The sequence below is a fragment of the Nematolebias whitei genome, chromosome 20 (genome assembly GCF_014905685.2).
Source record: "Nematolebias whitei isolate Nwh7 chromosome 20, NemWhi1, whole genome shotgun sequence".
In the NCBI taxonomy this organism is placed as follows: domain Eukaryota; kingdom Metazoa; phylum Chordata; class Actinopteri; order Cyprinodontiformes; family Rivulidae; genus Nematolebias; species Nematolebias whitei.
This window is the reverse complement of record NC_056517.1, coordinates 40,578,925-40,592,300: the sequence shown is the minus strand read 5'-3', so window position 1 is coordinate 40,592,300 and position 13,376 is coordinate 40,578,925. Positions and strand designations below refer to the sequence as shown.

General features: G+C 43.4%; 1 protein-coding gene across 1 annotated transcript; it reads right to left on the bottom strand.

Annotated features, from left to right (window-relative positions):
* Window positions 1-1,395: 1,395 nt before the first annotated feature.
* Window positions 1,396-13,135, bottom strand: LOC119426472 (rho GTPase-activating protein 28-like). The gene is made up of 12 exons (XM_037694032.1): window positions 13,054-13,135; window positions 10,855-11,087; window positions 10,612-10,774; window positions 9,285-9,376; window positions 3,111-3,188; window positions 2,859-3,012; window positions 2,709-2,791; window positions 2,408-2,623; window positions 2,216-2,332; window positions 1,692-1,819; window positions 1,563-1,603; window positions 1,396-1,478 (listed from the first exon to the last, which is right to left on the bottom strand). Exons 1-12 carry the CDS (start codon window positions 13,133-13,135, stop codon window positions 1,396-1,398), a joined length of 1,470 nt encoding a protein of 489 aa, XP_037549960.1.
* Window positions 13,136-13,376: the final 241 nt, after the last annotated feature.

The following is a 13,376-nucleotide window of genomic DNA, read 5'->3' as shown; positions in this document are numbered from 1 at the left end:
TTACCTGTCTTTCTGTCATGTGCGTTACCTGTCTTTCTGTCATGTGCATTACCTGTCTCTCTCAGTCAGGTGTGTTACCTGTGTGTCTGTCAGGTGTGCTACCTGTCTCTCTCTCTGTCAGGTGTGTTACTTGTTTTTCTGTCAGGAGTGTTACCTGTCTCGCTGTCATGTGTTTTACTTGTTTTTCTGTCATGTGTGTTACTGTCTCTCTGTCATGTGTGTTCCCTTTTTCACTCAGGTGTGTTACCGGTGTGTCTGTCAGGTTTGTTACCTGCAGTGATGTCAGTAATGCTTTACACTAGGTGTAAAGCCTCAGTTTGAGGTGCTGATTACTGCACCTCAAACTGAGGAAGTCTTTCGGATGAAAGACGAAACGTATCTACATTTTTTTGCTTTGTTTTGTTTTTTGAATGTCCAGAGGACCAGTTTGAACTTTTTTAGATATTGTGAAAATAGTTCCAAGCTGAGTTCACATCATCATCATCAGCTAATAGAATACGATGCCAGTCAGTGAGATAAATCCCAGAGGAATGACTGTTCACAAAAACGTTTCCAATCCCTTTTTTGAATTAATCTGGGTTTACAAGGTTGAATTTTAATGTCTCTGAGAGCCGCTATTACACAATGATCACTCAAAATATCAGCAAATACACCTGTACCAGGGAATTTGTGAGGCATATTTGTTAGAAATAGATCTAAGATGAAAGATTTTTCAGGACAGTTCTTGTTTGGTCTGGTGGGAGAGTCAATGAATTGGGTCAGATTAAGTGACAGGCAACATTCCTTGAATTTATCAGAGGGGGGGTCGATTGGTCCCAGTTGAGATTAAAATCTCCAGCAAGTAAAACCTCTTTGAATTGTAACCTAGCAATGAACTCAATCAGGGAGGACAGAACCTCAGGTGTTGCTGATGGAGGGCGGTAACAGCCCACTACAGATAAGATCTGGCCTCCATTCATGTGGTATGCGTGTTACCTGTCTTGTATGCATTTTACCTGTATGGTTGGTGCATTATCTGTCAGGTTGGTGTGTTACCTGTCTCCTTGGTGCGTCACCCGTCTGGTATGCGTGTTACGTGTATGGTTGGTGTGTTACCTGTCTGGTATGCATGTTACCTGTCTTGTTGGTGCATTACTTGTATGGTTGTTGCATTGCCTGTCTGGTATGTGTTACCTGTCTGGTTTCTGCATTACCGTCTTGTGTGAATCCGTCAGGTGTTTTAGTGACTTTAATCTGCAGGTGTGATTAATGACCAGCAGAGGGAGACACTGCTCCACGTGCAGCTTTTTATTAGTTTGAAATCAACAGTAAACAAATTGATCAGTGATGATTAGATCAATACAGGTATTCTACAGCTGATCTTCAGCCAATCACAGCAAAGATTTGATCTGCTGGTCAGGGTTTGATCAACCAATCACAGCGTGGATTCACTCTGTACACGTCCAACAGGCAGCAGTCTGGATGGAGGCGCCGCTCATCTGAGACAAAAACAGGTAGAGACAGACAGGTTCTCAGGCGTTCTAACGTCCACGTGTTTGTTGATTATGTCTTCAGAGACTTACAGATGTTTCCTCCGACTTCGTACAGATGCTGGGGAGCGGGACTATGAGGGTGAGATAGAAACAAACATTTGTCAGGTTTCATAGACTCAGGAAAGTTGCCTCACCTGGACCGACTGGTGTGTGCATTACCTGGACTCAGACTCAAAACGAGTTGTGACGTCTTTGGCTGTTGTTTGTTCATCCAGTTGGATCGCCATGGAGATCTTGGTGTTTAGGGGGGCATGAACCCTTATGACCCCCTCACACAGGTCTGTGATCTGCACACAGAATGACCAAACAGAACCTGGGCTCATGTTTGATCAGTTTTGGATAGAACAAGGTCCTCGGTTCAATCCCTAGTTTGGACCTTGCGTCTTTTTGTGTGGAGTTTGCATGTTCTCCTCGTGGATGTTCTCCGTGTACTCCAGTTTCTTCCCATAGTTCAACAACATGCATGTTGGACTGCCTTCAGGCCCAGGAGGACCTGAACTATGGGATTTACCTAGTTAAATAAAGTTTAATAGTTGTTTCTAGTTTTAGTCTTCACTTGATTCTGGTCTCTGTCTCACATGGTTCAGATCAAAACTAGGTCTGGGACTGACCTGGCTCTTATTCTGGTTTGGGACTCACCTGGTTCTGGTCTCAGTCTCACCTGATTTTGGTTTCAGTCTCACCTGGTTCTTTTCATTCCGTCTCCTCAGCAGACGGGATGTGGTCCTGCTCAGATTCAGCTGTTTCTGATTGGCCACCTGGTTCATCTGCCTCACCTGAGACAGCAGGAAGTTGGGAACCTATGACAAGGACAGGAAATGATGTCATAGCGTGGTGATGTCACAGAGGTCCACTGGGTGGGTTTTGAGACTCACGGTCCATAGCAGGTCCTGATGTCTGATCATTAGTTCAATCAGGTGAGCCCCACCCACTGCATCCTCTAGCTCCTCCCGCTGCTTGGTGATGGTGCGCACGTTTCCATGTTGACATCGAGCAAACAAGTTGGGAGCCATCACCATGGAAACATTCCACAAAGACATTCGGTTCTGGTCCTGATGAGACACAACCTTACGGAGGAAGACCAGCAGGGCCTGTAACCAGGAAGACAGTTAATCTGTAACAATAGCAACCATTTAAGGTGGAGAGCAGGAGATCCTGGTTTAAGGTGGACTTTACTCTGAGAGTGTCTCTGTTAACTTCAGGAAGCAGGAGCAGGAGAAGCTGCAGAGCCTGGACCTTATGGACCTCAGAGGACATGCCTACAGGGACAAACAGGGACATGTCAAACAACACACTCGTTTCACACCAAAGCGAGTGCACACATACCGATCACAGCGCGAAAGGTGGACAGATGTTTTTGTGTCAGCAGAGGTGTTGGCAGCTCTCGAATGAAGAGCTTCAGCAGCCCTGCAGCATCCACCTGTCGCACCGCAGACCAGTCAAAGATGCTGCAGCACCGGTCCAACTCCAGCCGCAGGAACTGTAGATGGATAGAGATGAACAGATGGACAAGGAAAAAGATAGGCCTACTGATTGTAGATCAGTATCTGTGAGTGGACAATTCTGCTAGCATGTTACCTTTAGCCTAGCAGCAGATCCGGATACTCTGAGGATTCCTTCTGTCTGCAGACCACCATGTTCTAAAATACACAAGAACTACATACAGACAGACAGGAAGATGGTCAGGCAGACCCTAGTTCTGAGGTCAGATATCAGTTCAACTCATTTTTTTCCCCCAACTGTTAGCTTCTTGCTAACTGCTAACCACAGACTAATCTGAAGAGCTTCACAGTAGAGGATGACATTTTTTCGGGAGTACCGCAGGTCACGTGATTCCGGCGGGACCCGAGTCAACCTTATTATAACTCACGTGACCGGACTGAAAGTTAACGGAAGCAGACAGGAGTGGGAACCGACCAATAAGCAAAAAAAAAAAAAAAACGGGTCAAGCGCAGGTTTTTTTAATAGTTTTCTTTCAATAATCCTTCACTTTAACACAAGTCAAAAGAACTACATTGCCCAGAAGTCAACTGTTCCAGCCGCTGCTTTTCACCAAGAGGGAGGGAGGAGCACAGCAAAACAACCAAGTGGCTGAAAATAGTTTAAGGTAAGAAGAATCTATCTATTAAACTCACAGGACTGGCAGAAAAGTCAAATAACACTGAATTTCACGAGAGTTGTGTGTGTTGGTGCAAGCTGTGCTGCTTGTAAAACGTTTAGTCTCAGCTGCAATGCGGAGCTGCAGTGGGAGTCAGACTTTTGTTTACGTCAGTAAATACCATACTATTTTATTTATAGAGCACTTTAAACAGCAACAGGGCTGACCAAAGTGCTGTACAAACAGACAGAGCACACAGCAACACATAATGTAAAATCAAACTATAGAAACAAAATCATAGCAGATAATAACATAATGTCTAACACAGTGTGATGCAGACAGGATCAGCACAGTATCATCTGGTGTTGACAGCCAGGGAATAGTAGTGGGTTTTTAAGCAGGATTTAAAAACTGTGAGGGAGGGGGCCTGCCTGACAGGTAGTGGTAAGTCATTTCATAGTCTTGGGCCTGCAACAGAAAAGGTCCTGTCACCTCTGCGCTTAAGACGAGTTCCTGGAACTGTGAGAAGCAACTGGTTTGCAGACCTCAGAGAACGCAGTGGGACATATGGCTGCAGCAGATCAGCGAAATAGGAGGGCACAGAACTGTTCAGTGATTTAAAAACATACAGAAGGATTTTGAACTGGATTCGAAGGTGAACCGGTAACCAGTGCAGGGAGGCCAAAACTGGTGTAATGTGCTCTCTTTTGTCTATACTGGTTAAAAATGGGGCTGCTGCATTCTGGACCAGTTGTAGTCGTGCAATGGAGGTCTGACTGATACCAAACAGGAGCGAGTTACAGTAATCGAGCCTGGATGTAATGAATGCATGTATTACTGTCTCCAGGTTATTTTTGGACAATATGGGCTTCAGTTTAGACAGCCGCCTCAGTTGGAAGAAACATGATTTAACAATCATGTTTACATGATTAAGTTTCAAGGAAGGGTCCATTATCACGCCCAGATTAGAGAGGAAAGGTCGATGCAGTGGTTGATGATTGTGTCGTTGGGAGGAAACAACGTGACTTCAGACTTCTTTCATTGAAACTTAAGAAGTTTAAAGCCATCCAGTCCTTGATGTCAGCCAGGCAGTCGAGCAGAGGCTGAATAGAGCATGTGCCATTGTGTCTTAGGGGGAAGTAAATTTTACAGTCATCGGCGTAGAGGTGAAAGGGTATGTTGTGTTTCTGGAAAATATCACCTAGTGGCAGCAGGTATAAAGAAAATAGAAGGGGACCGAGGATGGACCCCTGTGGTACCCCCCATTTAAGTGCTGCCGATGTTGAACTAAAATCTCTGATGGAGACGCAAAAGGAACTGTCAGCTAGGTAGGATCTGAACCAATTGAAGGCTGATACTGTGATGCCCACCCACTGTTCCAGCCTAGAAATGAGGATCTCATGGTCGATGGTGTCAAAAGCGGCTGTGAGGTCCAACAGGACAAGCAGCACAGAATCACCAGCGTCTGTAAATAGGAAGATGTCGTTAAAAACCTTCAGTAGAGCAGTTTCAGTGCTGTGGAGAGATTTAAAGCCAAATTGGAATAACTCTAAGATGGCATGATCCTCTAGGAAGCACTTCAACTGGGACTCAATTTTTTCCAGTAGTTTTAAGACAAATGGGAGTTTGGAGACAGGCCTGAAGTTGGACACGATTGAGGGATCAAGGTTTATTTTTTTTCAGCAGAGGTTGAACAGCAGCATGTTTAAAAGTTTTTGGCACCACACCTGAGGTTAAACTGCCATTCACAATGGTGAGAATAGAAGGACCTAGAGTAGGAAAAACTTCCTTTAGTAGTCAAGGGGGGACCACATCAAAGGGGGAACCAGATGGTTTCATGCTGCACATGACCTGGTCTAGAGAAGACAGAGAGATGGGCTCAAAGTGGTCAAATAGAGCTACACACTGGGATGGAGGGGCTAGAGGGGAAATGAGAGCCCGGATGTTCACAACTTTTTCTAAAAATAAGTGTAGAAAGTTTTCACACAGTTCAGTTCCAGAGGTGATGGTTCAGTGAGGTGGAGAACTGAATTTAGGGTAGAGAAGAGGACTCGGCGGTTATGAGAGTTGGAAACAATTATATTAGAGAAGTATTTTCATTTAGCAGCTTTTACTGCTTTCTGATAAGAACGCCAACTCTCTTTTAGCATTTGAAAAAAGACCCGCAGCTTGTCTCTCTTCCACCTGTGCTCTGCCCTCCTGCACTGTTGTCTAACGGCCTTAGTGACGTCATTAAGCCAAGGTTCTGATCTGAGTTCCATTTTTCTGTTTTTTTAAAGGAGCAACATGATCCAGAGCCTTTAAGCAGACAGAGTTGAACTGGGAGGTTAGCTCATCAGTGGTGGTAGGAAACACTGGGGGCGGATTGATCATTTCAGAGTTAGACATCTGTGAAACGTGTGGCAGTGAAGCCCGGCTGCAACGTGCAGGAGCGCACAGTTTAGGAGTTAGACTGGGGGAGGTGAACTCAAACAGGACTGGCATGTGGTCTGAAAACACATTATCACTAATTTCAAAACTACTAACAGTAACATCACGAGTTAAAACAAGGTCCAGTGTGTGCCCGCGTTCCTGGGTGGGACCGTTTACCTGCTGAGCCAGACCAAATGAGTCCAATAAATTTAAAAAGTCTTTAACCAAGGGCTTGTCCTAACAACAAACATGAATATTAAAGTTCCCAGTGATCAAAACACGACCAATATTTCAGTGTGATTACAGCCAGGAAGTCAGAGAATTCATTTATGAAATCAATGGATCGAGGGGGGCGGTAAACAAGTGTGCACAGAGTCGAAGGCGAATGGCCGAGTTCAAAGACGCTCAGCTCAAAGCTGGAGCAGGAAACCAGGATGGGCAGTTGTTTACAGACAAAAGTTTATTTGAATATTGTTAATAATCCACCACCGCGCCGGCCTGATGGCCGCAGGGTGTTAAAATACAGACAGTCCGGGGGTAATAATTCCATCAAGGCGCTGGACTCACCGGGAGACATCCAAGATTCCATGACGTAGAGAAAGTCCAAATCGTGCTCTTGGAAGTAGTCCTTGAGGACAAAAGTTTTGTTGGTAACGGATTTTGCGTTGACCACACACATCCTGATACAGTCCAAAGTGGACCCAGTAGTGGTGAAGGGAGCGCGTGCCAGTGGCCGCAGATTTTGAACATCAGCACCTCCAGGTCGGGTCATGCGCCGCGCCAGTAGACAACTCCCGATGTTTACATGGTCTGAGCGTGCTGGATTCAGGCCAACAGCAGAGCCACAGAAGCACGGGTTCAGGAGACGAGGATCAGATCCAGAACGAGCCCTATCATCCTTGGTAGAATAATCCAAACAGTGCTTCATTTTCACCAAAACTCCAGCACGCTTTATCTGACATCTGCGGCGTTTCTTCCATGAAGAAGGGCCAGGGTCACGAAGCAGGAAGGCAGGTATCCCAGACAGGACTGGAGGTAGAGAGTCCCGACCGCTGTGGAGAATCTCTGCAGTCAATTCTGCAAATCCACGGCGCTCCAAAAGTGCCCGACTATCATATTGCAGATATGCGTCGACACACTGCATAAACCACTGTAAAACTAACATAAATAAAACCAAAGCAGAGAGCAATGTACGGCAAGACCTACACATTGGCGCCATCTTAAACAAACTCGCGTATTTTTCTTCATCTTGTCTCTTTTAATTTAAAAATTATGCTCTGCTTTGTTATGTGGGTTTTTAGGTTAAAATCTTCATTTGTCACTGTTCGTAATGTTAAAAAATAAAGAATTCTTCCTGGTTAAAGTGCACGCATTCTCCAGTAAAAATATCCCTATTTTTAATATTGTGATATCCTGCTGGATACTGAAATCAAGGAAGACGTGAATAACCTTCACTTTATTGTGTAAATAGTTACTGTCGGCTGCAAACCATGCCAGTACAACAACAAACTCGTTAGAGTGAAGGCATTCTCCGGTAAAAATATCCCAGTTTTATATGAATGGCTGGTTGCATATATATTATAATAATTGTTTTATGTTATAATAAATGTTTATTATGTTGTGTTATATTTTAGGCCAAGAGTTGATTTTTCTCAGTTCATTTCTTCACACCAGGGGCGATTCTAGAAGCCCTTTTTAGGGGCCCTTAGCCCCCCAGTGTTGACAATGGCTCTTGGCTTGAACACCACAGTGTGTATTAGCATTAGAATTACTGTAGGGGGGACATATTGGTGTGAGGTCTGTGGGTCCTCCCCCATAACTTTTTAAATAAAGCAGCAGCTATTTCCTGCATTCTGGTGTATTTTAACAGGTTTTAAAACATCTATGTTTACCTACATAAGTAAATCCTTGATTCAATAACCGTTTTATAAAGCATGGCACAAGAAGTAGCACTAAGCTTTTTGTTTGTCTTTAATTTAATTTAATTTTTCTACCTAACACAGGAAGCTGTTAGCTCTGGAAGCAAACTGTTAAACAGCTTTGGACACAAAGACCCTTGTCCCACTCTTCAACAGAGCAGGTAAGATACAGAACATCTTGTAATCTCTGCCTGTGAGGCTCATTAAATAATTATAAAATATAATAAGTGAAATAAATAAAGAAAAATTGAGCTTCTGTAATTTATAATTGCAAATGTCACATTTTCTTGACTTAATTTCAATTGTAAATCTCTTGTTTTTGATCAAATATTTTTTTTCAAAAGAAAGACCAACAGATTGTAACTTGTAGTCACTGTGACTATTTTGACTCGTGCACGTCTTCTTTCACTTTTAGGTTCCACAAGGCTCTGGACTGGTCCAGCTGTGGAGAGATGAGGTGGAACACCAGACCTGCAATGGTCCAGTCTGTAAATGATGCTCTGAAGTCTGGGAAGATGCACGACATCATGCTTCACCCAAACGAGCTCGTTACCTCGACCACATACACTGAACTTCTGGAGGACGTCGTCCAATGTAGAATAACGCCTTTAAACATTTTTATTTGTTGAGTTCTCTGCTTGGTACATTATTTGTCTTTTTTTGTTTGTTTGTTTAAACAATTTCAAACATGACAGTGATGTCACTGTTTAAAGGAAACAATTGTTCAATAAATTAGTAAAATGCAACTTGTTCTGTTTGGGTTCTTTCATCTAAGGTAGACATGGTGTGACCCATGGACTGGTTTTGATTTTTTGTTTTTACTGGAACTGACCTTCAAAAGAGCCAGAAACAGACTCATCAGCTGATCCTCCGTAAAAACATTATATGGACTACAGGCCATGGATTATTTGTTTTATGACATTTAGTGAAGGTTTTTGTTTGGATTAAGACAATAAATGTCTCTATTTCACCACAGATGAACTGTTCCTGTTGCCATATATTTTTAAATAAAACTACAGAACACAAAGTAATTTAAAAAGGAATGGGTAGAAGATCAAATCAAATTCAATGTATTTCCTAAAAATTAAATGAAGAGACAATAACAGGAACGGTACAGGAGTGGCAGTGATTCTGACTGGGAGTCATGTTACCAGGAGTGGGACAGGACAGGATTTTTTCTGTGGGACCAGGACAGGACAGAAAAATCCACTCCCGTGTCATCCTCTAGTTCACAGCATCAGAAGGACAGACCGGTAAACTGACAGACAGGTGAATACAGACACAGATAAAAAAGACAGGTAAACAGACCGGTGTATTCTTCACCTTCTGGAAGATGACAGGAACTTTGACCCCTGGATATGTCTTCCTGTCGTTCTCCAACATGGACTTCAGAGAGACTCCGAAGACACCAGTGTCTGATGGACAGAGGACAGACAGACATGAGGACTTGTCTTTGATGCTTCTGAGTCACTGTGTCCCTAACTTTCTTCTCTAAAGTCCAACAGTACTACTGGATTCTACTGGAGCCCCTGAAGGCCTTTAGTGTGGGGTCTTGTTTACAGGAGGCTGGTCTAGAATCACCAAAGAAGTGGTCCAAAATAAATCAGAACCAGTTATGGTCCACCTAGAACTGTGGATTTTGTTTACCAGAAGAGTGGGTTTAAAAGGATTATATTCAGAATATACTGAAGGACCAATCAGAATCAGAGGTTGGGTCCTGGTTCTTGGGTCTACTGCAGTTGGATGTTTCTCTTCTTCAGCAAACCTGATGTAAATATGAAGTGACCTCCTCAACAAACCTTCATCTTTAGTTAGCCAGTAGTTTAAATCTGGTGAGTTTAAGCAGAACAATATTTAGAACATGAAGGACAGGAGGTTCTGAGGACAATGGTTGGACATCACCCACTTAAAAGAACTCATAAAGAATAATTCCAACCAATGGTACTACGTGTGAGAACATCTAAACCAAGTATCCATGACATGTTCCAAAGAAGCTGAACCTAAAACACTAAATAAGTTTCTTTCAGCTGCTCTTCAGGGGCCGCCACAGTGAGCGAACTCGCATCAAAGATTTGTATTTTATACCAGATGTCCTTCCTGACGCAACCTCTGATCATCAAGCACCTGCGTGCTTTAGAGCCAAGGCACCAAATAGACTTTCTAAATGATCTATTAGAAAGTCTGTTCTAGATTCCTTATCTTCAGATTTCAGAACATGAAACTAAAACATTAAATCATAAACAGCTGACATTTTTCTCTTTATTAATGTCCCCATTTTGGATCTACCTCATCCTCCTTTAATGGGTGCTTCTGTTCCACGGGGCTTTTAGGTCACTGTATTTAAACCTTTAATGAAGAAACCTCAGGCATTCCAGAGTTCTGCTCCTGAAGGACTGAAGACTGCTGGATGACAAACTGTGAGTTTGTATGATTTCTATTGTAAAGAAATATTTTTGTACAGAGCCCTGAGAGGACCTTTTTGTAAATAGGTGCTAAACTAGAAAATGAACTGCACTGAACTGAATTGAATCCCCTGACTCCTCCCAACTGTCCGGCCGGGTTAGCCCTCTACTTCTTGATCTGTTTGCTGAAGCCTGCTGTGTGTTGTCTCAAACCTGTGTTCGAACCGTCATGTAAAAATGAAGCGCACCCCGAGTCTTGCTGCGCAGAGGGCGGGTGCGTTTGGTTTGGATGCCCAAAGCCAGCAGGAAGGTGGAGAGTTCAATGTGAGAGATGAAGCTGAGCCGTGTGAGGTCACATGATGATAGGTCGTCAGTGCAGGTGAGACCCTGTGACGGGGTCACAGGTGCAAACTGCACCAGAACACAGAGACACTGTTACAGGAACCAATCGGCACCAGAGGTAGGGAGGTACCTGAGCAGGTAATACTCACCTGCATCTCATCAAGCTCATCTTCATGAAAACACTCGCAGTCCCTACAAGTCCTGCTCTGTTTGTGTTCAGCCACTACCTCAGAGTAAGCAGTGTCCCGCAGCAGCCAGTCAGCTGGTTTAAGCAGACTCACAGGTGGGGGGAGTGTGTGAGGAGGGGAGGGGGTGAGTGATGGAGAGGACAGGTCGTCAGGTGGTTGTTCGTCCAAAACAAACATTGGAAGAGTAGGCCGCCCTGTGAACATCAGAACAAAGTGTACACCAACACAAAACATCTGAAATTGTTTTGTAGACTTCTTCAAGCAATAAAAGCATCTCTACTATCACACAGAGGGTCTGTAGAACCAACAACATGACTTTACAACCACGAAAGGGTTTGTAGAACCAACAACTAACGACAGAACTATAAGTGGTAAATGGGCTGCATTTATATAGCACTTTTCTATCTTATCAAGATACTGAAAGCACTTTACAACACAATCTGTGCCCTCGTATTGTTGTAAGGTTTAAGCTGTTTTACCATACCTATTTCTTTTGAAAGTAAAATTTAATTTAAAGATTTGTAATCTTATGTTTTGAAATTTTTCCATTTTAAGAAGGGTAAGGTTTATTTGAACTTTGCAATTTAATTAGCTTAATTTTGGTTTTAGTTAGGTTTTTAGTTTAAAACTCTTCTTGATTAGTTGTTTAGTTTGAGCCTTGTGTAGCTTGATCTAGTTTGAGTACACAACTGGAGACAGTTGGTCTGTTATTAGATGTATTCTTGTCCACCCTGGAAGGATGTTGTGGGTGAGCATTCCAGCTTTGGAAGCTTTCTGTCTAGTGGGTGGTGTGGAAGTGTACTGGACCATTTTCTTCCCCCACTTGAAGCTTTTCATGGGAGGCTTTTTGGTCATGGTATGTTTTGAGTTGTTTAGTCATCTTGTTAAGACGCTTTTTATTAAAGGTGAAGGTATTTCTTGGTTGTTTATTCCGATCTTTCATGTACTGGGGTTTGGCGTTTTCACCAGGTTTGTAATATGTGTATAAAGGAAGTGTCATTTGTTGACCATTCATCATCTTAGTTGAAGAAATGCCAGTAGATTGATGTGGAGCTCTTGCAGGTTGGAACTGGCAACAGATCATGCAGTCTCTGATGTAGCTGTTTACATCTTTGCACATTCCTGGCCAGTAAGAAACCCGTCTTAACACTTTGAGTGTTGTTTTCGCACTATTGTGTTTTGAAGATGGGGTTTCATGGGCATGTGCTATCATCACCCCGCTGTGGTCATGAGGCACCACGAACGAAGGTGAAGTTGTTGGCTCAGGAGCAAATACTAACATGCCCTTGAACATTTTCAGGAAAGGTTTTACCTTGAGGAATGAACAAAGTTCAGGGATTGAGTCAAGTTCCTCTGAGGAGGGAGTGACATGATCTGGATCAGCTAGGTAGTGAATCATACGTTTGATGGCTGGATCCAGAGATTGAAGCTTAATGATGTCTTTATCAGACAATGCTGGTCCAACTGAGATTGTGTTAGCAGTCAGTTGTGAAAGATCAGAAGAGCAGGCTGTAGCACATGGATGTGCGAGCGTTTGCACTGCTTGGGTGGGTGGGTTTGGGATAAAATCAGGTGGCCAGGAGGGGTCAAAAGACTGTCTGTTACCACTAGTGGTACTGTTGTTAGTTAACGAGTCTGTGAGATTGTTAACCTGTTTGTTTTGTCCTGACACCTGTGAGTGGCCTCTGGCGTCACTGAGAACAGATGGACTCTGAGTCAGAGCATCATAGAGATCCTTGTTAGTGTTGGATTTGTCAGTCTGAAGAGACACTGTAGTGACAATCATATGAGCTTTGTAGCTCTAGTGGTTGTGCAGGTGTCACTGACACTACCTCTGTGGGAGGTGTGTTCTTAGTCACCTGATGTTTGTCTTTGGGTGGGGAGATGGTTGACCTTCCAGACGTATCCAGTGCCAAGCACTGTGAGTACAGTTCTGGTCCAGCAAAGATGGGCAGGGGTTGGCGCACCTGGGTCCAAACTTTTGAGATTCTTAAAATCGATCAAAGGCTGAAATCGTGTCAACAAATATTGTCCCACCAATAGTGGAATTGTTTCTAAATCAGACACATAAACTGGATGGCTAAGTGTCATGTTACAGATCTTAAATTGTATCTAAGTCACAAAGGATACAGTTGTTGTTAGACGTGTAAGGTTTGATACCAAGGAGGCACGGCTTAAGAACCAAGTTCTTGTTAGCGTGTTTCGCTGCTGACTGCAGTTTCTTGAACAGGGTGGCTGGCATCAGGGTGACATTTGCTACGGTGTCAAGAAGTGCATCGTGAGTGAGAACTTGTTCCAGCGTTAGTGAAAAATAAAACTTTCCTGCGGACCCTCGTTCGGTAAGGTTACACAAAAATTGGTGACTTGGAGGTTCCTCTGGGTTCATTTGAACTTTTGAGATTGCATTCAGGGTGTGTGAATAGTCGGTCTGTTGATCTGAAGGCAGAACAATGTCAGAAATAGAGTTACAATCTGCGGTTGCA